Consider the following 26,470-nt stretch of genomic DNA (forward strand, 5'->3'; position numbering starts at 1 on the left):
CTGGGCCTCTAGTATGCATATATGCATAACCCATGGACACAGACAGTGCATCGAAGGCCTGGGTGTGGGTGAGGGGCTCAATGGATGGAACAAAGGCTACATTTGTAATACTTACAACAATAAAGATAAATTTTAAAAAAAATAAAGACATTTCAAGAAGTGGGAAGAGCAATTTGTTTTTTTGCAGGAAAATGGGAGTATGGAATAATTCAGCCAAAGTGAGCACAAGAAAATTAATGAGTTTAGGATCAAGAGCTAGAATAGTGGCCAGGATTGGAAGGTCCATAGCATGCTAAATTTAGATTTTGTTCTGTTGTTGATGAAAGTTAACGAATTTTTAATGGGGAACTTATTTACTCAGATTTCCATTTTGTAAAATATAGTCAACTGTGTGGAAAAGAGTTGGAGAGGAACAAAATTGTAGTGAGATCATTAGAGCAATTATTATATTCATCAGTGTTAGGGATGATGAGTTAGGGCAGTGGCAGTGCAATGGCAATAATATAGATGAAAATTGTCAGGGCAAGAGGACAAAGCAAAGGACTTTGAAGATTAACTTTATTTATGAAGATTTAAAGTAATTATGTAAACAAGTGAGACATAGTTTTTTGTTAATATACTTTTGAAGGTCAAGTTTAAATAAAAATTAATAAAATGTGCTAATTTTTCTTTTTTCCAAGAATTTGAAATCCTGAGTGGTATTTTATAATTTACATATGTGTAGTTTAATTGTAAAAGATACAGTGCTTATATTTTCAGTACTTATAGAAGTTTAAAAGGTCATTGGTTTCTATATTTTTTAGGGTAATCTACAAATTATTGGCTTCAAAAAGTGAAAGTATTTGGGTTCAAGCTCTGAAGGTTTTGGGATACTTTCTGAAGCATTTAGGTCACAAGTAAGTAGAAGTTTTTTATAATGAATAATAGAAATGTCTACTGAAATTGTATTTTTACTCCATTTGTATCTAATTTTACATGCAATCTGACTGGAATAATCTTACAATGGAAATAGCTTATGGTAAAAGTTGTAAAAATATTTTATAAGACAATATTTATTAATAGTAGATTATATAACAAAGATTACAATTTCAGTAACATAGTGTATTCCTATATGCTTGCTGAAAAAATATTGTTCATGTTGAGGATATAATAAAATATTTCATCAAATAAAGTAAAGCACATATGGATAGGATTTCAATGAAAATTTACTTGTATCATATATATTAAAATTTCCTTAGAGCTGTTTCTTTGCTTACATGCTAAGTCAATATTTTATTATTTTGGTACATTGGGCTTTATTGGCATTAGCCTTATTGATCACTTTTGTGATTTAAAAGTCCTAAAATATATTTTTTCCCCAAAGTCCAGAAGTCAGCTACTTTAAAAGTCACCTGCTGATACAATAAGTTTTTTTTACACTGTTTTGACCACTGTATGATTACTCTTTTTTAAAATCCATTTTCTATGCAAATGAACCAGCCAAAATTAGTGCTTTTATTGAAAATACTAGTAGCCCTGCACACAAATCCCTGTGCCAGTAGCTTGCCAGTAGCTCGCTGCAGCCCTCCAGTAGCTCTCTGCCCTCGGCCCTGCCCTCCTGTAGCTTGCTGCCCTGCCCCCTCCTGTAGCTCTCTGCTGCCCACTTGTAGCTCACTGCCCCACCCTCCTGCTGATCCATGATCTGGTCGTTACTCGGTCATTATGCTTCACCGTGTAACAACCATTTGCATATTACACCTTTATTATATACGATTGCCAAGTGGGATTTCTGTCAGAACCTTACTTTGGCAGTTCTTTTTAGTGTTTAAATTTACCAGGAGTTTACTGATAACACTGATGAAAACTGCACAAAATCCTGGTAAGAGATATTATTTTCGTTTTGGTATCAAAACAATATTTAAGTAAGGGGGAATAAAGATAGCAATGATACAATGACTAATTCAGTGTAACCAGATTGTAGGAAAAAGTTACCTGTTTATGAGGGAGCAGTATATAGATTACTGAGAATGAGAAACATATATACTTTAGTATTAAGAGAAAAGGGTTGTTTATTTAAAGAAATCGATTAGGAGATATTAATAAAAGATTCTAACCAAGATGCATCTCTTGAAACTTGTAAAGAAAGCACATTTAAAAATAGAAATGTGAAAAAATTGCTATCAAGTACATAATTGTGATTAGAAATTTTACAATATGTTTAAAAAAATAAGAAATAAATTATTTGCTTCTGAGGAAGGACAACTACTAACAGAATTTCAAGAAGTTGAAAGAAATGGTAGGATAACATGGAAGTATTGAACCACAAGCTTACATAACTTTGGGAAAAAATTAAAGGATAAAATCTTTCACACAAATAAAAATGAAATCAGAAGAAGGTCAAGGAAAATTAATTGTGTGGATAGCATACTAAGATACAGAGAAGATGAAATTGGAAACAGAGCAAATAATATGTATTGATAAGATTAAAGGATTACAGAGAAAATTATTAAAGTTGAAAGCGCAGAAGTTCCAACAATAGCATAAATGGCATTTTCAAGTAAGAAAATTGGGACACTGGACTAAACAAATATATACAGCTATAATTTAGTGCAATCCTAATACAAGATTTTGCCATCTGTACCAAAGGTCATACTGTTTATCAGGGAAAATTTCTTGAATGATCAGCACAAAAGTATACTATTGGATTTAAATATAAGTAAAGAATACTTTGCAGTATGCAAATAAGGAGAAAAAATAAACTGAGTCTTGCCTTAACTTTTCTACAACAACCTTCAATACAGGTAACGTAAAGCTCCAACCATAAGGTACTGAAATGAAGAAAATGTGAGACGAAGGATACTTGAAGCAAAAAGGGTGCTGACAAACAATTTTGAACTACAAGTAATTGTGTTTTTCTGAATAATAATTCAGGAAATTTCTGGGGCAAGAAATGAAGTCCAGCCAGTTAGGCAGACTACAGCTAAGGACTATTGGAGAGTAATGCATTAATTTAACAGTAAAAGCAAGATTAAAACAAATGTTCGAATTAGAGTTGCAGACCAGAATTTACTTTTTATATGATCTAATAATTTAGAAATGGTACAATTATAATAAATTAGGAAATGACTGAGGAAATATAGAAAGTGGAGTAGATCCAAAGAGTCAAATGATATCCATGTAAGCTGACAAATGAAATAGTAGAAATATAGGCTTATTGGCTAAATTTGATGACAAAAGAGAGAAAAAATTAAGAGTAAATATGATTATCATTGCTTATATTAGGAAAATATAGAGGACCTCTGATTCCTTTATAGTTACAAAGATAAGCAGTTCAATAAAACTGTGAAGCTTTCAAAAGATTAAAGAGAAAAATTGCAGTTCTGTATTCAATAAACATCCTAAAATCAAAGTGAATTAGAGAAATGCTGAAAATAAAAGGATGAGTAAAGGTATACCACATAAATACAAATGATAAAAAGAAGTAATCATGACTTAATATTGGAAAAATTCTAAAAGACAAAAAGCAACAAACAATATAAAGAGGGATACTTTAAATTATCAAAGGGTGAAACCTTCATGAAACAGAAATGAAAGGGGAAGTGGACAAATACTAAGTTTAAACATTAAGACAAACTTTAATTTATTGATCTTGGTTCAAAACAAGTGTAGAGAGAAAGTAATATAAATAATAACAGAAATCTGATTAATAGTTTGAACTCTATATCTTGTTAATGAGGACTACGACTTGAAGTGCCCAAGGAGCATATATAAAAATTTGAAGTAATGTAGTAGACATTAGAGAAAAATTTCAAGACATAGAAATAAAACAGGAAAGATTAAGATTATCGGATTAATATGCAATAACATTAGAAAATAGTAACAGTCTGGAACCAAAAAATGTACTTAGAAATTTAAAATTTATTATACAATATTTGTGTCAAAGAGAAAATATACACTGCAATTACAGAAGTTTTAGAAAATAACTTTAAAAATTATAATATATAGCTGAAGACCTACCTGTATATCTTTTTATTGGTCTTGGAAACATCCTTGAAGCTCATTTTTTGTTCTATAAATGAATAAAACCACTGTGCTTCCTCATTTGGTTTTAGACTCAGTGAGAGCAGATATAAAGTGGTTAATTATAGTATACTGCCATGTGGTAATTTGAACAGTTAGCAAAAGGTAATAGGTACAATTTAACATTTAGTTTGGATAAAATCAGAACATTTCTTTATGTATGATAAAATATTGATCTTAAATAGTTGATATCAAATAAACGTGAAATACTGGCAGCTTTCATACAATAATCTAATCATTACTTGTTCAAGATTTGAAACAAATACAACACCCAATTATTAGGGAGGAGAAAATAGGTATCATTATTTATAGGTGGTTTTATTACATACCTAAAAATCTAAAAAGAATAATCTTTAAAACTGCTAAAAAATGAGATACTACCTAAGCTCAGCATCTTAGTTGTATATGGAGGAATTGTTTGTCTAACAGAGAATCTGACTGGGGTTCAGAAATGAAGCTAAACTGAAGTCTGTGTGGATTGGTCCTTTATAATAGATAGCATATAATTTATGTCAAGTGCCTGGAATATAGGTTGTGAGATATCATATACTGTAATTGTTAACTGAACTAGAAATAGGTTTGGCATCTATCATTACAATTGAGAAGTTTGTTTCAAATAATATATGCTACAAATTTTCCCACCTGAAGATGGAACTTAAGTCTTCTCTTCATGAGTACTGGGTAAATTTACTAGCTTTCTTTCAAAGAATGATAAAACCTGGCAGTGATTTTCACTATTTATTAAGGGTAATATCAACAGTCATATACTTCACCTTTGTGTTATTCTTCTAAAAAATAAATAACCCTAATATAATCCAGAGAAAGCCTCATACAGCCCCAAATTTTGAGATACATTCTATAAAACATTTGACCAGTCCTCAAAACTGTTGAAGGGCATGGCAAAGAAATAACAGGAAACTCCCACACATCAAAGGAGTATACTAGTAAGGATATATGATGATTAAATGAAAGGTGCTATCATGTATTGGATCCTGAATAGAAAAACACATGAAGGAAAACTGTTGAAATATAAATAAAATCTGTAGGTTAGTTGATAATATACCTCTGTTGATTTCTTAGTTTTCACATGTGTACTATGTTATAAAGAAGTTGGGTGACTACTAGGTAGGAACACTCTGTACTGTTGTTTAACTTTTCTATAAAATTTAAAAGTTTCCAAAACAAAATACATGTATATAAATTTTAGAACCCTAACTTGGATATATGCTTGACTATTAAAATAAAATGTTGCTTCACGGAGATGGTCTGATTATGGTTGTCCTCAAAAGAGAATTCTAAGAAATGGATCAAATACATGTTCAAAATGCCCAAATTCTAAAGCTACAGGGGACTTCTGATCAAGATGACAGAGTAGGTGATTTCTGTGCCCTCCACCTCCCACAACTGCATCAAAATCACAACTATATTATAGAACAGCCATTACTGAAACCACCTGAGGACTAACTGAAATAAATTTCTATAAGGAGACAAAGAAGAAGCCACTTGGAGACTGGTAGGAGAGATGGAGACATAGAACAGAGAGGTCACACACCCATAGTGTGGTAAGAATCAGAAGAGGTATATTGGCTGCATTGTTTTCACCTGAGAAATGAGTGGTCCCAGCCCCAAATGTAGCTCTTCAGACCAAACAAGCAGTGTTGGGAAGAGGAATCCTTATTATCATCTGACTGAAAACCAGCAGGGATAGCATCTGAGTAAGATTGAGGGCTGCTAGAGACCAAGTTGATTCTTTTGAGGGGTGCACACATTGCCTCTCATTCACAAACTCACTCATTTTAAGCTTCAGTTCAGAGGCAGCAGCTTGAAAAGCACCAGAGACATAAATACAGGGAGGAACTGAATTGATTAACTTCAGCATGAAGGCTGGAGAGGCACGGATTGGGGTAGCTTTCTTCAGGGACAAAAGTGCTGGCAGGCATCATTATTACTTTGTTGAACTTTCCCCCCACCAAGCTTGCAGGCTCAAGCTGGGATCAAATCTGAGCTAACGTTGTTCACCATGTGCTGGTGATTTCCTGCGACCTGGCCACACACAACTGATACACTGGGTCGAAACCTCTTTCAATGGCTTTTCCATACCAGCAGCCTGCCTGGGATCATGCTGCAGACTTTCCCAAAATCTTTTAAAGGTCCACAAATCCCAAAGAAGCAACAGCTAGCCTGGCCATGCCCTCACCCTCTTGCTAAGCAGCTCCAAGCGAGGCACAAAGTGGCAACTGGTCTCAACTTGCATTGTAGATTCCATCAAGTTGTTCCAAGCCTGGCATAAATGGCAGCCAGCCTTAGCTTGGAACAGAGCTTCAACTAAGCAGTGACAAGCTTGGCAAAAGTGGCAGCTTGTCTCAGGTCACATCATGGTACCCACCAAAGGGCCCAAAGCTCTGTGCTAGTGGCAGCTGGCCTCAATTCATAGCATAGTCTCTCACAAGTGCCTCCAAGACCAGCACCAGTGACAACCAAACACAGCTCACTTTCTAGCTCCTACCAAGCAGCCCCAAGGTGGATACAAGTGGTGGACATTAGATTGCACTGGAGCCTTCCCAGAGGCTCCACAACAACACCACATGGTTGCTGGCATTTTACCAAACTATAGCACTGCCCACCCAGGTCCACAAATGACACATCTAAAAGGCAGATTCTGTTGGCACCAAACCCTGTTAAAGTGACTCCTACTTATCAGGTCAGCACCCACAGAACATCTTGTCTACTATAGCAGCCTTCATAACCGGTAAGATTGAAGGTCAGTTCTACCTACTGATGTGCCAACAACAATCAAGGCTTACCTACAACAGGAGGGCACATATAACCCACACAAGGGACACTTCTGGAGCACCAGCTCAGGTGATCAGGGAGAGTGTGCTGCTGGAAACCTACTATATATAGCCACTTTGCTGAGCCTGGGAGACATAACAGATATATCTAATAAATAGAAATGAACACAGGGATGCAGCCAAAATGAGGAGACAAAGAAACATATCTCAAATGAAAGAACAAGACAAAACTCCAGAAAAGGAATTAAGTGAAATGAAGGCAGGCAGTGTACCTAATACAGAGTTGAAAACACTGGTTACAAGGATGCTCAATGAATTTATGGAAATAATAGATGAACTGAGTGAGAAATCTAACATAGAGACAAAAAATCATAAAGAGATAGAAACATATAAAACTATAGTCAGGAGTAAAGAATACTGAAATGAAGGATATATTACAGGGAATTAATATCATATTACATGGAGTAGAGTTTCTAGTCAACAATCTGGAAGACAAAGTGGCAGAAAACAGTCAACACAGGAAAAGAAAAATAATTTTAAAAAATGAGGATAGAGGAAGGGGCCTCTGTGGCAACATCAAGCATATCAGCATTTGCATCATAGGGTTACCAAAAGGAGAAGAGAAAGGCCATTATCCCTGATGAGCATAGTAGATGGAAAAATTCTCAACAAAATGTTAGCAATTCGAATTCAGCAATATATTAAAAAGAATATACACCATAGTCAAGTGAGAATAATTTCCGGAATGCAAGGTTGGTACAATATACACAAGTCAATTAATGGGATATACCTCATTAACAAAATGAAGTATAAAAATCATGCACTCATGTCAGTAGATTCAGAAAAAGTATTTTACTATATCCAACATATGTTTACAGTAAAAACTCATAGGAAAGTGGGGCTATAGTGAACATGCCTCAATATTATAAAGGCTATATATGACATATCTGCAGCCAGTATCATACTCTGGTGAAAAGTTGAAAGCTTTTTCTTTAAGATGAGGGGCAAAACTAGGATGTACACTTTCATCACCTAGCAACAGCAATCGGAAAATAAAAATAAATAAAAGGCATTAGAATTTAAAGGAACAAATAAAACAGCCATTATTTGTAGATGATATGATACTTTATAGAGAGAATTCTAAAGATTTCACCAAAAACCCGTTAGAATAAATGATTTCAGTATAGTTGCAGGATACAGTATTTATATTTAGAAATCACCAATAAAATACCAGATATTGAGAAAAACCCATTTATAATTGCATCAAAAAGAATAAAATACCTTGGAATAAATTTAAGGAAGGTGGTAAAAAACCTGTACTTAGAAAACTATAAGATATTGAAGAAAGAAATTGAAAAAAGTACAAATAAATGGAAGAATATCATGCTTATGGACAGGAAGAATTAACATATTTAAAATATCTGTACTACCTAAAGCAATCTATAGATTCAGTGCAATTCCTATCAAGATACCAATGGCATATTTCACATAAGTAGAACAAATATTCCAAAAATTTATGTGGATCTATAAAAGATCCCAAATAGTCACACTAGTCTTGGGAAAGAAGAGCAAAGTTGGAGGAATCATACTTCCTGATATCAAACTATACTACAGGACCATAGTAATAAAAACAGAATGGTATTGGCCTAAAAACAGACATAGCGATTATTGGAACAAAATAGAGAAATTAAGCCACACCATTATGATCAGTTAATGTATGACAAAGAAGGCAATAATACACAATGGAGTTATAGACAGTCTCTTTAATAAATGGTAAACATGCAAAAAAAATAAAACTAGACCACTCTTTACACCATATGCAAGAATAAATTCAAAATGGATTAAAGGCTTAAAAGTAAACCCAAAACCATAAAACTTCTAATAGAAATTGTAAGCAGTATACTCTTTGTTATTGCTCTCAGTAATATGTTTTAGGATATGTCTTCTTGGTCAAGGGAAACAAAATGAAAAATAAACAAGTGGGAGTATATGAAACTAAAAAGTTTTGCATAGTGATGAATATCACCAAAAAAAAATGAAAAGCCATCCTACAGAATGGGAGAAAATATTCCCCAATGATGCATGCACTAGCGGTTAATACCCAAAATATATAAAGAACTGATACAACTTAACACCAAATAATCCAAATAGTACAATTGAAAAAATGGGCAGAGGAAATAAGTAGGACTTTCTCCAAAAGGGACCTACAGATTACGAAAAGACATATGAAAAAATGCTCAAAGTTACTAGTCATCAGGGAAATGGAAATTAAAACCACAATTAGGTATTACCTTACATATTTCACAATGGCTATCATCAGTAAATCAACAAACACTAATTGTTGGGGAGGATGTGGACCAAAAGGAACCTTTGTGCACTGTAGATGGGATTGTAAATTGCTTCAGGTGCTATGGAAAACAATATGGAGATTCATCAAAAAAATTAAAAATAGAACTACCATATGACCCAGCAATTCTACTTCTGGGTATTTATAGGAAGAAATTCAAAATAGTAATTCAAAAGATCCATGCACTCCTGTCTTCATTGCATCATTATTTATAATAGCCAAGATATGGGCACAACCCAGGTATCCATTGATAGATGAATGGCTAAAGGAGTGGTACATATATATAATGTAATATTACTCTGCCGTAAAAAATAATGAAATTTTGCCATTTGCAACAACATGGATGGGATCTAGAGGGTATTTATTATTCTAAGTGAAGTAAGTCAGGTATAGAAAGACAAATGCTATATTATTTTACTATATGTAGAATATAAAAAACAACACAAACAAAAATACAAGATAGAAGCAGACCTATAGATACAGAGAACAAATGAATAGCTGCCAGATGAGAGGAGTTTGGGGGATTATGTGAAAAAGGTGAAAAGATTATGAAGTGCAAATTGGTAGTTACAAAATAGTCTTAGGGATGCAAAGTACGGCATAAAGGATGTAGTCAGTAATATTGTTGTAACTGTGTATGGTGTCAGGAGTGTACTGGACTTTGGGGTGGTCATTTTGTACATTATATAAATGTCTAATCACTATGTTCTATACCAGAAACTATTTTAATATTGTATGTCAACTATAATTGAAAATTTAAAAAAATATTTTTAAAATGGTCTATCATAATACAGCTATGATTATTTTGTTTTATAACAATTTAAAACACATTATTGAATTTTCATGGAGGAAATAAAAATTCTCAACCAAATATATTTGTCTAAAGTCTTAACTATAAACACTATAATTTCTGGGTGAATTCTTTAATATGATCACACTATAAAATGTATTGTTGCCCTGGCCTGTGTTGCTCAGTTGGTTGGGCATCGTCCCATGTATAGTTACAGGTTTGATTCCAGGTCAGGGGACATATCTGGGTTGTAGACTCGATCCCTGGAAAGGGGTGTGCAGGAGGTAACCAGTCAATGTTATGCTCTTGATGTTTCTCTTTCTCTCCCTTTCCCCTTCTTTCTCTCTAAAAAGCAATAAAAATTAAAAATAAATAAAATGTATCATTGATTGTTAAATGAATCAACTTGCTGTCTATATTAGTTAGTTTTAAGCCTTTGTAGACATTTGTTTAACTTAATGGTTTGTTTATTTGTTTATTTTTGGACTAGTTGAAATTAGTTCAGTATTTTGGCATAGCCAGTTATCAACAAAAAAGTAATGATGTAGATTCTGGGAGTATGACAGTTGTGATGAAGCTTTCTTCCCACCTACTCTCAACTCCAAGCTGTTTGGCTCTCTTAAGGCAAATGTTAATTTCTGTGTGCTCCTCAGTACAAAAGAGTTTTGGTGTGCAATTGGGGTATTAGCAAAGAAAACAAGACAATTGGTGAGGAATTTTCTCTCCCACAGGAATCACAAGCAGCTGAAGAAGTATGGTAGAGGACTAAGGTAAAGAGTAAAAAAGAAAATCTTGAGAGGTGTTTTACTCTCAGAAATCTCTGGCCCCCAATTTGTCTCCTCTATTTCGTTCCATTCCCCAGGAATGTTATTGTTGGCTTCTGTGTAAGTGACACCAGAAAGCTGAGATGTACCTGAAATGGTGGGATGAATCTTCCCTAACCATCAAGCGATATTGGAGTGCTAGCATGTTGGCTCCAGGGCTTACAGCAGGCTAAGTTTTATACTACAGGTCACTGTGTTTAGATGGCCTTTTGCCTTAACACACCTGCAGGGATCCCATCATGTAACATTCACAACAGTGAGATCTGACCTGAACTGTGTGAAATAACTCACTGAAGGGGCCTAGCATCCAGAGACAGGAGAAAAGAAAGAACCATCAAACTATGTACTCATTGAAATATAACTAGTGGTGAAGGCTATGGTGGTACCTTTGAATTTTATTTTTAAAAACAGGATATGAGGTTCAAGTAGGGCACCAAGGTCATATTCTGCTTCTTTAGCCTAACTGCAATTCACTCAAATAGTGTGATGGAAGATCTAAAAGTGTGGATCAAAAATACAAAGGGAGAGAAAAGATAAAATTGTAGAAAACAGGTGATTGAGTGTGTGACGAATATGAATTATTGGAGAAAAATAATGGACAAAACATGACATCCTGAAACACTTTGTACTACTAAAATCTTAGAAATGCTGGATAAAATAAACCATATTATTTCAGAAGTATAACCGACCACACAAAAAGGAAATTCTCAAATGCCAAAAAATGAAGATTAATCATAATAGGAGAAATTATTCAAGATAATATTAAAAGAAACTTTGAAGCTTAAAAATAAAAGTAGCTTTTAGAGTGAAAGGTTAGTGATTAAAATTGACAACTCCATGGACATATTAAATAGATTCATAAAACTTAAGAAATAATGGGTGAACTTGAAGTTAGAAATGAAGTAATGACCTAGAATATAGCACCAAAAGAGAAAACAAAAGTTGAAAACTAGGAAATGAAGCTGAGAAATATGGAGAAAAATGAATGGTTTCATAGAGCAAAATGCTGAGGAATAAATTTAACCAAGGGGGAAAATGATCTGTACACTGAAAGCTATAAAAATTGACTAAAATTTTTGAAAAAGATACAAATAAATGGGAAGATACTCTATTTTCATAGATAGAGGAACTGTTGTTAACATGTTCATACTACCTGAAGTGATCCACAGATTGAATGGAATTCCTTTCAAAATTGCAATGGCATTTTAAATAGAACAAACAATCCTAAAATTTGTGTGCAATCACAAAAGACTCCAAATACCCAAAGCTATGTTGAGAAAGAATAAGACATCCTTCACGTTTCATGATTTTAAACTATAGGGTGGGATAAAAATAGGTTTAGAGTTGTGACTACATGAAACACAGAGTTTATTCTTGTGTTATTTATTATTGTATTATTTACCATGTGAACAACTATAAACCTTTCACTACTTACTATATATATCAAAGATTTAGTAATGAAACAGTGTGGTATTGCATAAATACAAACAGACACAGATCAGTGGAACAGAACAGATCCAGAAATTAACCCATGCATATTTGGTCAATTATATGACAAAGGAGCCAAGAATATACAATGGGGAAAAGGATACTTAATAAATAGTGGAGTGAACAACCTAATTGTCTACATTATTTTTTTATACATTCATCCATTGATGGCCACTTAGGTTGTTTATATTTCTTGGCTATTTGTAAATAATGCTGCAATGAACTTGAAGGTACAGATATCTCCATATTAAAGTGGAATATTATTCAGGCCTAAAGACTAAGGAAATCCTGCTATTTGTGACATCATGGATGGATCTTGGGACACTATGCTAAGTGAAATAAGGCAGACAGAGAAAAACAAATATTGTATGATTTCACTTATATGTGGAAATCAAATAAACCAAATTCATAGAAACAGAGAATGTAAAAAGTGGTTTCCAGATGGCAGTAAGTGGGGTGTGGAAGAAATGTGTGAATTCACTCAAAAGATACAAGCTTTGAGTTATAAGGTAAATAAGTTCTGGGGATATAATGTTCAGCCTGGTGACTACAGTTACAGATACTGTATTGTAGCCTGGCTGGTGTGGTGTAGTGGTTGAGGTCACTGCTCCAATATCATTCAGGGCACATACCTGGGTTGTGTGTTGGATTCCCAGAAGGGAGCATGCAGGATTCAGCTGATTAATGATTATCTCTCATCATTGATGTTTCTATCTCTCTCTCCCTCTCCTTTCCTCTTTTTGAAAATAGTAAAAATATAATAAAAGAAAAAGAATACTGTATTGTGTATTTGAAAGTTGCTAAAGAGTGGATTCTTAAAGTTTTTATCACAAGAAAAGGAAATTCTAACTATGTAAGGTGATGGATGTTCATTAAACTACTGTGGTCATCATTTAATAATATACATATACATCAAAGCATGATGCTTTACACCTTAAAAACTGGAAAAAGGGTGAAAGAAAGTTGATAGGCAACTGTAACAAATGTACAACGATGGTGGGAGATGTTGATAGTGAGTGGAAGCCGTGAGTACATGGAATGTGTGAGTTCAGGGTATATATGGGAACTTTCTTTATACTCTCTGCTCAATTTTGCTGAACCCCTAGACTACCCTAAAAAATAAAATCAATTTTAAAAGGGTGTGTGGAGGGGGGAAGCTGATAGGCAAATAAAACAAAAATGTTTACCTATTTGGGGAGTGGGGGAAATAAGAGAGGGTATGGCCCTAACCAGTTTGGCTCAGTGGATAGAGGATCAGCCTGCAGACGGAAGGGTCACAGATTTGATTCCTGTCAAGAGCATGTACCTTGGTTACGGGCCCATCCCCAGGAGGGGGTGTGCAGGAGGCAGCTCATTGATGTTTATCTCTCATCGATGTTTCTAACTCTCTATCCCTCTCCCTTCCTCTCTGTAAAAAAATCAATAAAAATATATTAAAAAATAAAATAAAAATAAGAGAGGGTATGGGTTGGGTGTGAAACTCCTCTGCGCCTTTTGATTGTCACCATTTAAATTTTTATTTTTTTAAAAGATTGCAGTTGATATATAATATTGTAATAGATTTAGGTGTACAGCATAGTTACTAGACATTTATGTATATATATATAAAAGCTCAGCAACGTTTACAGTGGAACGACCAGTTGACCAGTTGCTGTGATGTGCACTGTCCACAAGGAGGCAGACGCTCAATACAGGAGCTGCCCCATGGTGGTCAGTGCGCTCCCACAGTGGGAGAGCTGCTCGTCTCCACATTGGGAGCAGCTGCTCAGAGGGTGGGTCCACAGTTGCTCGGCTGGCTGGGATGAGCGGCGCTCCCACCACAGGCTGATCCCCACAGGCCACGCTCCCCACCAGTGCATGAATCCCATGCACCAGGCCTCTAGTATAATTTATAAAGTGATTACCTCATTAAGTCTAGTACCCATCTGACACCCTGCATAGTTATTGGAATATTATTGACTCTATGTATTTCCTATGCTATATTTTATGTCCCAGTATTATTTTTGTAACTGGCAATATGTACATTGTAATTCCTTCACCTTTTTCACCCATTTTCCCAACTCCCCTCTCATCTGGCAGTCATCAAACGTGTCTGAGTTTGAGTCTATGAGTTTTTTGTTTTGTTTTTCAACCCAATAAAATTATTATTTTAAATACTAAGTAATAAAAAGTGGTAGATCAATCCTATCTAATAAAGAGGGAATATGCTAATTGACTGCCATGCCCTCAAAGATGGCGGTACCCACAGCCACAAGATGGCGGTGCCCAATCCCCTCAGCCCCGCCAGGGTGTCAGGCACACAGCACAGCCAGACCCACCCCCAGGCGGGTCCGGCCGCTCCGCATGCCTGCCTCTGGAGTCTCCCAGTCCCCTCAGCCACCCAGCCACCCAGGGCCAGCCCGAGGCACAGGCAAACCTTGGATGTCAGCTGCCCAGCTGCCTAGGGCCACCCCAAGATGCCGGCAAGCCTCGGCTGTTGGCTGCCAAGCTGCCCAGGGTGGGCCCGAGGCGCAGGCAAGCCTTGTATGGTGGCTGCCCAGCTGCCCAGGGCCACCTGAGTCTCAGGTAACCAGGGCCGGCTGAGGCTTGCACTGCCAGCAGTGGCAGCAGCAGAGGTGTGATGGGGGTGTCGCCTTGCCCTGATTGCCGGGTCGCTTCCCACCCTTGGGGGCTCCCGGACTGTGAGAGGGGGCAGGCTGGGCTGAGGGACGGCCCCCCTCCAGTGCATGCATTTTCATGCACTGGGCTTCTAGTATTAAAATAAACTTTTAAGTCAACTAAGTTAATGAGGCTAAAGAGGGGTACCATCCTATATAATAAAAGCCTAATATGCTGTGTCCAGTCGTCAGATTGTCTGTTCAACTGATGAAAGCGTGATATGCTACGGCCGCTTAACTGATTGCTATGATGTGCACTGACCACCAGGGGGCGGACAGTATAGTGGTCTACTAGTTGCTATGACGTGCACTGTCCACCGGGGGGCAGATGCTCCAACTGGTATGTTAGCTTCCTGCTGGGTCTGGCCAATTGGTACTGAGCGAGACAGGCTGGATACGCCCTGGAGCCCTCCCGTGTTCCCTCCCTGGCTGGCTAACCTGCATCCCTCCCCTGCCCTGCGCCCTCTCACAATCAGGGTTGAGGAACCCCCCTCCCCCCAACAGTGCATGAATTTTGTGCACCGGGCCTCTAGTTTAATGATAACGGTACAGTTCACCAGGAAGATAAAATAATTTCAAATGCACATGCACTTAACAACATAGGTGACAAAATTGGCTAAATTTTAAAGATAAATCACAATGAGTTTTAAAGTTTAACATGTTCCTTTTTTAAAAAGAGCAATAAGAAAACAAATAGTATAAATATGAAAAAAAAAATCCAGTGCCTTGATTAGCATATACATTTTCTCCAGCACAAACAAAACTGTAAAAAGTATTCAAATTAAGCCATAAAATTGTCTCCATAAATTTCAATAAATTATTATCATCCAGATGACTTCTTACTCACAGTGTAATTAAACAAATCAGTGATAAAAACTGAAACTCATAAACACAAACAACAGTATGTTGGATACCAGAGGGAAGTGGGGTGTGGGGATAGTTAGTAAAGGGTAAAGGCAGCAAATATATGGTGACGAGAAATGATTTGTCTGTTGGCAGTGGGCACACAATGCAATGTACAGATCATGTATCATGGAACTGTTCACTTGAAATCTATATAATCGTATTAGCAATGTCACCCCATTAAATTTAATTAATAAAATAATAAAATTAAAAAATCAAACTATGATAATGGAAGTACACATATTTTAAATAACAAAACTAAAATTATTGCAAATTATAAAATACTTAAAATCAAAAGATATTGAAAATTTTGTGTTTACACTTATGACAGTTGGTCTAAGGGGCATTGGATGAAATTTATAGCCATAAATATTTAGATTAAAAGGAGAAAAGTGGTTTGCCCTACCTCCCCTCTGCCCCAGTTTCTGTTTTATGCTGAATGTAAGGGTAGTTTAACATCAGGATAACTTATAATATTACTTACTTATTAACACATTAACGAATTGCCATATAATTATAATGGTATAAAATATTTAATGAAATGCAGTTCCTGTTTGTCAGAAAAATTTTTAGGAAGTTGCAAATAGAAAATTATTTTTTAACCTGATAACACATAACTACCTCTAATGTACCATAGTCCTATTTAGGAATGTAATCTTAAAAGCATTCCTTTCAATAACATTAATGAAAGCCTATTTTTACCACCTGGGTTCAAGGTTGTATTGAACAATTCATTGACATTTATAGGACAGTCCACCTAAAGACAGCAGAATTTTTTTCAAGTGCATATATGTTGCATTTTCCAGAATACCGGTATATTAGGGGTTGGGTAGTAAAACATCAAACAAGTTTCAGTAAACCTAAAATAATTGAGATAAAACAAAATATGTTCTTTGACCACAACAGAATTAATTTAGAAATCAGCAATAGAAAGAGATTTCAGAAATTGCTAGATATTTGGATAGTAAGTAACACACTTCTAAAGAATCATTAGATTAAAACAGAATAAAATAAAAATGGAATATTAGTTTGATTTGAAGAGAAGCAAAACCACAAATATAACAATTTATTGAATCCTCATCCATGGGAATGTAAAATGCTCTAACCATGTTCAATAGGGTTTTCTTATGACTTTAAAAATCTAACACATATCATACATCTTGGCATTTCCATGATTATGTATTTACCCAAGAAAAATGACACATTAAGTTCATACCTAGACTTATGCATGAATATTCTTAGTATCATTATCGATAATAGGCCCAAACTGGAAAGAATTCAAAATGTATCAATTAGTGAATGAATAAACAAAATACCATATGTCCACAAAGTGGAATAATATTGCATAATTAAAATAAAACTACTGATGTATGTTATAACATTAATGAGTCTAAATACATTATGCCAAATGATAAAAGCCCGATGGGAAAGACTGTATATTATATGATTACTTATATATGAAATGTCCAGAATTCAGATTAGTGGTTATGTGGGGTTAGCAATGGGAATTGTGATTAACTTCAAATGGGCACAAGAGAACTTAGTAAGGTGATTAAACTGTTACAAATGGGATAATGATGCTTGTGCAAATAATAAAATACTTTAAGGATTGAAAGAAAGCACTGAATTATCTATATATATATAAAAGGCTAATATGCTAAGTGTCTGACGGTTTGGCCAGTAGCTATGAAGTGCACTGACCACCAGGGGGCAGACACTCAATGCCCAGCCATGGAAAAATGGAACAGACTGATGAATCTCATGCAAGGAGGGGTGGGAGGAGGGCAGGAAGAGATTAACCAGAGATCTTATATGGTTAGTAGAGGCCTGGTGCATGGATTCGTGCACGGGTGGGGTCCCTCGGCCTGGCCTGCAGGAATCGGGCCAAAACTGGCAGTCCGACATCACCCAAGGGTTCCCGAATTGCGAAAGCGTGCAGGCCAGACTGAGGGACCCCACGAATGCATGAATCCATGCACCGGGACTCTAGTAAACATGTAAAATGTGTGAATTTATGTTATACATATTATACCTCAATAAAGGTAATAAAATTTTGAACGCAAAATTAAAAACTTTTAGAAAATGTAGGATTATAGTGTAATTACCTTGGATTAAGGAAATGTTTCTGAAACAATAAGTAGTCAAATCATCCTGGAAAAAGCTGAGAAATTTGACCACTAAAATTAAAATGTTTTATTTTTTAATTTTTTAATTGTTTAAAATATTATAAATAATAGTACATATGTTTCCATTTTTCCACCATTGACCTCCCCTGGCCTTCCCCCACCCCCTGGCACATGCCCTCACCTCCCTAGTGTCTGTGTCCATTGGTTATGCTTATATGAATGCACACAAGTCCTTTGCTTGATCTCTTACCCCTCCCCCTCAACCCTCTCCTGCCTTCCTACTGAAGTTTGACTGTTCAATGATTCTTTGTATCTATTTTTGTTCATCATTTTATGATGTTCTTTATATTCCACAAATGAGTGAGATCATGTGATATTTATCTTTTTCTGACTGGCTTATTTTGGTTAGCATAATGCTCTCAAGTTCCATCCATGCTGTTGCAAATGATGAGCATTCCTTCTTTTTTACAGCAGCATAGTATTTCATTGTGTAGATGTACCACACTTTTCTGATGGAGAGACTTTGCCTGTGTCCAAATATGTGGTGTATCTTTGAAAATGACCCATGTGTACTTGAGAAGAATGTATATTTTGTAGCTTTCTGGTGGAATGTGCTGAAGATGTCGATTAAGTCTATCTGATCTAGTGAGTCGTTTAGGATTGCTGTTTCTTTGCTGATTTTTTGTCTAGAGGATTTATCTAGTGTTGTCAGTGGGGTATTAAAGTCCCCAAATGATCATATTGCTGTCTATCTCTCCCTTGATATCTTCCAGAAGTTTTTTTTATGTATTTGGGTGCTCCTGCATTGGATGCATATATGTCTACCAGAGTTATATTTTCTGATTGTATTGATCCCTTTAGAATTATGAAGTGGCCTTCCTTGTCTTTGGTTATGGCCTTCACTTTGAGGTCTATTTTATCAGATATAACCCCAGCTTTTTTTTCATTCCCGTTTGCCTGAGAGATATTTTTCCATCCCTTCACTTTCAGTCTTTGTGCATCCTTGTTCTGTGGTGGGTCTCTTGTGGACACCAAATACATGTTTGGGTCATGTTTTCTTATCCATTCAGTCACTCAATGTCTTTTGATTGGAGCATTTAATCCATTTATGTTTAATATTATTATTGATAGGTACTTGTTTGTAGCCATTTATATTCTTTATGCCTGTGTTCCTTCTTCCCTTTCTATTTCTTCTTTTTCAACAATCTCTTTAGGAATTATTGCATTGCCTGCCTGGTAGTGATAAACTCCCTTAGCCATTTTTTTTTTTTTTCTGTGAAGCTCCTGATTTCAGCTTCAATTTTGATTGATAGCCTTGCTGGATAGAGTATTCTTGGATGCAGTCCCTTGCTTTGCATCAGTTTGTATACTTCATTCTATTCCCTTCTGGCCTGATGTGTTTCTGTTGAAAATTTATTTAATAATCTGTTGGGAGATCCTTTGTAAGTAACTCTCTGTCTCTCTCTTTCAGCCTTTAAGATTCTCTTTTTGTCCTTAATGTTTGCCATTGTAATTACACTGTGTGTTGGTGTGGGTCTTTTTGGGTTCATCTTATTTGGGACTCTCCTTTCCTGTGTGACTTTTTTCTTCTCCGTATCAGGGAAGTTTTCTGTCATTATTTCTTCAAATGGGTTCTCTAATCCTTGCTGCTCTTATTGTCCTTCTGGCACCCCTATTATATGTATGTTACTTTGTTTAATGTTGTCCCAAAGCTCCTTTAGGCTTTCCTATTTTAATTTTTTTTCTCCATTGCTGTTCAGATTGGGCTTCTTTCTGTACCTTATTTTCTAACTCACTAATTCAATCCTCCGCTTCTCCTAGTCTACTATTGAAACCTTTCTTCGTGTTTTTGATTGTAGCTATATCATTATTGATTTCCTCTTGATTCTTGGATAGCTTGTTGATTTTCTCATCCATCTGGTATACGATCTGTATGACCATTTCTCTGAATTCTTTTTCTGACATATTGCATGCCTCTGTTTCATTTAGTTCCTTTCTTGGTGATTCTGCCTTTTCTTTCCTTTGGGGAAAGAAAATTTAAAAAAATTAAATATGTAAAAAAGTGAAAAGACAAGCTGCAGAGTAAAAGAAGATATTTATGGTTTATCTAGAATACAGTGGATTTGTATCTTGAATATATCAAAGATTATGGGATCAAATAAAAAGAAAAAAACGTTAGGAGCATGAATAATATAAACAGTCAATTCCCAGGAGGGGAAACCTAAAATGGCAGCAAATATATGGAAAGATACTCAGTTTCAATTGCAATCAAGAAAGAGCAAGTATTTTCACAGCAATGTTCATTGCAGGGCCTTTCTTTTCTCCATTGTACATTATTTTGCTCCTTTGTCATAATTATTTACCCATGTATATGTTTATTTCTGGACTCTCAATTCTGTTCCATTAGTCTGTGTTACTGTTTTTCTGCCAATACCATTCTATTCTTATTATGATTGCTCTGTAGAATAATTTGAAGTTAGGTAGCATGATACCTCTGGCTTGGTTCTTTTTCTGAGAATTGCTTTTTATATTTGGGTCTTTTGTGTTTCCATATAAATCTGATGATTTTTTTGTTCTCTTTCTATAAAACATGTTACTGGGGTTTTGAGGGGTATTACATTAAATTTGTATATTGGGTCATATGGACATTTTAACTAATTGATTCTTCCAGTCTATGAATTCAGAACATCTTTCCATTTCATTGTGTCTTTTTCAATCTCTTTTAATAATGCTTGTAGTATTCAGTATATAGGTCCTTCACTCATATAGGATATAAAACTTAAAGTAACAAATGAACAAGCAAGAAAAACACACAAACAAAAACTAATAGGCACAGACAATAGTATGGTACTTACAAGAGGGAAAAGGGATATAGACATAGTAAAAGGTAAAAGGGGGAAAATATAGGGTGATGGAAGATGATTTGACTTTATGTGGTGGGCACACAATATAGTATACAGGACATGTTTCTTAGAAATGCACACTTGAACCCTACATAATCTTATTAACCAATGTCACCCCATAAGTTTAATTAAATTTGCAGATAAAAAAGTTTCATTTAATGCCTATTAGGATGGTAAACTTTAAAATCTTGACAATATCAAATGTTGGTAAGGATGTGCATAAGAACACCTTTCAAATCACTGGTATAATTGTATAATTCATATAATCACATTGGAGAACACTTTAATAATTGTCAAATAGGTGAAAATGTGCATACTCTAAGACTTAGTAATTATCTCTTTAATATAGAAAAACTCTCATCTGTATACATAAAAGTTCAATGCAGCATTGTTGGCAATAGTGGAAATTGGAAATAACAAATGAATATCAATAGGCTAACAAATCAATTAGGTATCCTCATACAATTGGATATATTCAGTTTTGGAAATTAATTACCAAAAGTTAACTTGCAAACCTAATATGAAGCAATAATACAAGTAGCAAAAGGGTATGCAATAATGATACCATTTATTTAAACTTTTAAAATATGAAAAAAAGTATGGTAACAGTATAGACAGGATAACTTTTTCAGAATTGGACCAATTGAATAGAAATTGGAACAATGGTATAGAGAAGTTGAGTATGTATTCATAGAACTTAGTAGATATATATTCAATTTTACATATTTGAGAATATATTTAATGGGTATCTAACCTGCAACCTGGGCATGTGCCCTGACCCAGAATTGCTTGGGATGACTCTCAACCAACTGAGCCACACTGGTCAGGGCTACTGTAATTTTTTTTAAGTAACCAATAAAATGGATAAAAATTTTCCATGCTTAATTCAGATAAAAATGTTCTCCAATTTAGACAGGAAACCAAAAAAATCTTAGAAAAAAATATAGGCAGCAAAATCTCAGACATCTCTCATAGCAATATGTTTACTGATACATTTCCTACGACAATGGAAACTAAGGAGAAGGTAACAAATGGTACTACATCAAAATAAAAAGCTTCTGCAAGGCAAAATAAACCAGAGACAAAGTAACAAGAGAGCACACTGCATGAGAAAACATATTTGCCAATGATATGCGATAATGGGTTAATCTCCAAATTTTATAGGTTACTTATGCAACTTAACAAAAGAAGACAAACATCCAATTAAAAATGGGCAAGGGACCTAAATAGACACTTCTGCAAAGTAGAAATAGAGAAGAGAAGACCAAGAGGCATATGAAAAAATGCTCAGTACTAATGATTTGAGTGATGCAAATCAAAACTACAATGAGGTACCAGCTCACACCTGTTAGAATGGCTATCCACAAATGACAAGTATTGGCAAGGTTGTGGATAAAAGGGAACACTAGTATACTGTTTGTGGGAATGCAGACTAGTGCAGCCTCTGTGGAAAACAGTATGGAGTTTCCTCAGAAAATTAAAAATGGAACTTCCATTTGACCCAGTCATTTCACTCCTAGAAATATATCCCAAGAAATCAGAAACACGAATCAGGAAGAATATATGCACCCCTATATTATAGCAGTGCAATTTACAATAGCTAAGATTTGAAAACAGCCTAAGTGCCCATCATCAGATGAATTGATTAAAAGATAGTGGTACATTTACACAATGGAATACTCCGCTGCTATAAAAAAGAAACACTCTGACCATTTGCTACAGCATGGATAAACATGGAGAAAGTTATGCTAATCAAAATAAGCCAGTCAGAGAAAGATAAGTATCACATGATCTCACTCATATGTGGAATTTAATAAACAAACTGATGAACAAAAATAGATCCAGAAACATAGAAGCATCAAAAACACTGTCAAACCTCAGAAAGAAGGCAAGGGAGATTGGGTGGGTAGGAAGAGATCAACTAATGAACTTGTATGCATATATGCATAACTCATGGACACGAACAATAGGGTGGTGAAGGCCTTGGGTGAGGGATGGCAGTGGGGCTAGAAGAGGTAAATGGGGAAAAACAGGGGACATGTAATATTTTCAACAATAAAGATTTTAAAAAAATAAAATGGAGTAATGTAGAATGAAGAAATTTTAAAATTATAGGACAGATTATAAAATTATAAGAAAATATGTTACTTTTTGGCAACATAGAAAAGGTCATCTTTTAGCTCCTAGTAATAAAATCATTTTGTTCCAAATGTTTTAAATGGTTATTTTATGGCTTCTCCATACATATACATGCTATTTTCCTCAAATAAAAGGTGGAGAGAGTAATACCAAATTATTAATAAAGGTAATGTACATACTTTGTTTTGCTTCACTAGTAATCAGTACTGGTATTTCAAGTCCTATCCTGTCGTTCCTTAATTCATAGTTGTGTTTTGGTACAGTTTCCTTCTAATTACTGATAGAGATTTACCTGTAGTCATTGATAGATATTGTTGAATTCATATAGCTTTTTCAATTTTAGCCTCAAAGTAAAAGGTTGTGGAAATGTAGGTTAAAACTTCAATCTTCCAATTGTCCTAATATATTGAAGATTAAAAAGCATAATAGAGTCTAATAGTTGAATAAGTAATGATTTTTACTAAAGAATAATAATATATCAAACAGTAGCCTAAAATGCTGTTATTTTCAGTTTATTAGAAAATAAATTGAAAAATAAAGAAATTTTTTCCTAAAAACCATGAAGAAGATTTAATAACTATAGTAAATGAAGAACTATATCATGTACATTAATGGAAAGACTCAGTTATTTTAAGACAGAATTATAATGAATTAACTTGTTAACATGACTCAGTTTTAGAAAAAATTTTGTTTTATTATAGTTTTTCAAAAGTTCTATAAAGTTAACTCAGATGAACAAATGAGTAAAAAGGTCAATGAAAGATTTAAAAATGTATTTAGGAAAAGCACATGATCTAGGAAAATGTGACATAGAATGATCACATTCTGTTATGATAAGTCTAATAGACTTTATACCAAGGCAAATGATAAAACAGAGGTGAATAGCAAGCCCAGGAACATAGACTAATTAATACATGTATGCTTAGATACGAGGAACATGATTAAGATGAGATTTAACCAATAATTTACAATGGGAAATTTTTTAGTTTCTGAATTGGACATAGGAAGTACAGAAGAGTCATACCCCAAACCATGTCTCCTCTCTCTTCACCCCACATGTCCCGGTATCCCCCTAAAAACAAACAAACAATAGAGAATATAAACATTAGGAATTGTAGACTTCCAGGTCAATTTGAAAGATGAGATGAAAGAATTTCTCTTGTCCAAACCTAATGAAGTAAATAGTAAATAATAAAATAGATACTTTTCCCTCAAATAAATAAATAACAAGTCAGATGCAGCCAAAGTAAGGCTGCATCACTTAAAGCAATGCCCAGCTAAAGAAAAACCAGAAGATTTTTCATATATGACTTCATGTGTATCCTTACCCTATTCCTATGCCTCCATAATCAGTAGAATTCCTAGATTTCTCCTAAAATGGAGTGATAGGAACTTATTAAGCATCCCTATTTTATTTTGCTTCTAAATTTGGGTGGGTGGAAATAGTTGCTGGGAGAGGCATGGAGAAGGAACAACTATAGCTGACATTCTGTGATGAAAGTTGAAATTCCAAGATTTTCTTTATCAAATATGGGGATCAATCCAAAGCCTAAGATAATTTCTTTGTCAGAATAAGGTATAGCCCCTTAAGTAGACTGAATTGTAGTAGAGAATATTTTTAAAAATTGTCTCAGAATAAAGAATGGTACTAATGCTCTAATAAAATCTGTACACAGTCTCAGCTGTTCTCTTTCTATCCAATAAAATCTTCAGAACTGAGAATAAAATAGAACAGGAAATACTTAGACCTGAAAACTACCTCAGATGACAAAGCAAACAAATTTCAACATGGGTAAAGAGAGAAGATGAGAGGTACATGAATTATATAAGAATTAAGAATAAATACTATATCATAAAATATACTAGAGGCCCAGTGTACGAAATTCGTCAACTCGCAGTGCGGGGCGGGGGAAGGTCCCTCAGCCCAGCCTGCACTCAATCACAGTCCAAGAGCCCTAGGGTGATGTCAGGCTTAAGCCGGCAGTTGGACATCCTTAGCACGCTGCCACGGAGGTGGAAGAGACTCCTGCCACCGCTGCTGCGCTCTCCAGCCGTGAGCCCGGCTTCTGGCTGAGCAGTGCTCCCCCTGTGGGAGTGCTGCTCCTGGGGGCAGCTCCTGTGTCGTCTGCCACCTGATGGTCAGTGCGTGTCATAGTGACTGGTCGTTCCATCATTTGGTCGACTTGCATATTAGCCTTTCATTATATAGGATAAGCATAAACAAGATGAAAAAATATGGTAGAGAAATCATTACAAATATGAGAGAGAAAATTTAGTCCAGAAAACACATATAATAAGAAAAAGAGGTAATAATGTTTTGACTTATAAAATAAATTTCAAGAATATAAATGCAGTAAGCTCTCAAAGGTAAGCTAATAACAAAATGAGATGAACAGGAACCTAAAGAGTTAATAAAACATGCTGATGAGTCAATGAGATACAGAGGACAGTGTATCTAAAGATATCTGGAGAGGAGAACCAGACAAATGATACAGAAAGTACTCCCATGAAATAAAGAACTCACTTATGTATAGGAAAAGCACATGATCTAGGAAAATGTGACATAGAATGATCAGTACTGAACACAGTATGTATATTGAAGTTTAGAAATAAAAAAAGAATACCTATTGTAATCTAGACTAGCTGTTGCCAACCTTTTGGACCTCACGGACCACCAATGGTCTATGGACCCCCGGTTGACGACCGCTGATCTAGAAAAGAAAGGAAGGCACTTTCATCTGCTTAAACATTGACAGGCCTTAGACTTCTCTAAAGTTAAATTCAATGCCAAAGGAATAATTCAGTTTTTACAAGTTCTAAGAGAACATGTGGCCCAAGAATGTTACACGCTTCTGTCAAAAGAATGAAAACAATGATAAATGGGATTTAGTTTGTTTGTCTTTCTGTGAGTTCATTATTGGTGTATAAAAAAGCCATAGATTTCTGGGTGCTAATTTTGTATCCTGCTACTTTGCCAAATACATTTATTAGTTCTAATAGTTTTTTGATGGAGTCTTTGGGGTTTTCTATGTATAGTGTGTCATTTGCAAATAAGGACAGTTTTACTTCTTCTTTTCCAACTTGGATGCCTTTTGTTTCTTCTTCTTGTCTGATCCCTATGGCTAGCACTTCCAGTACTATGTTGAACAGGAGTGGTGAAAGTGGGCATCCCTGTCTTGTTCCTGTTCTTAGGGGAAATGGGTTTAATTTTTGCCCATTAAGTATGATGTTGGCTGTAGGTTTGTCATATAAGGCTTTTATTATGTTCAGGTATGATCCCTCTGTTCCCACGTTGTTGAGAGGTTTTATCAAGAAAGGGTGTTGGATTTAGTTAAATGCTTTTTCTGCATCGATGGATGTGATTATGTGATTTTCGTCTCTCAGTTTGTCTATGTGATGTATCACATTTATTGATTTGTGGATGTTGTGTTACCCTTGCATC

General features: G+C 35.2%; 1 protein-coding gene across 3 annotated transcripts in view; it reads left to right on the top strand.

Annotated features, from left to right (window-relative positions):
* Positions 1 to 26,470, top strand: part of NBEA (neurobeachin) — a 954,039-nt gene that overhangs the window by 260,202 nt on the left and 667,367 nt on the right. For all 3 annotated transcript variants that reach the window (XM_080658500.1, XM_080658501.1, XM_080658502.1), the window contains one exon: positions 804 to 896. In XM_080658500.1, coding sequence (XP_080514626.1) covers positions 804 to 896 — 93 coding nt within the window. The remainder of the gene's footprint in view (positions 1 to 803; positions 897 to 26,470) is intronic.

Source organism: Plecotus auritus, assembly GCF_963455305.1.
Source record: "Plecotus auritus genome assembly, chromosome: 3".
NCBI classification, from domain to species: domain Eukaryota; kingdom Metazoa; phylum Chordata; class Mammalia; order Chiroptera; family Vespertilionidae; genus Plecotus; species Plecotus auritus.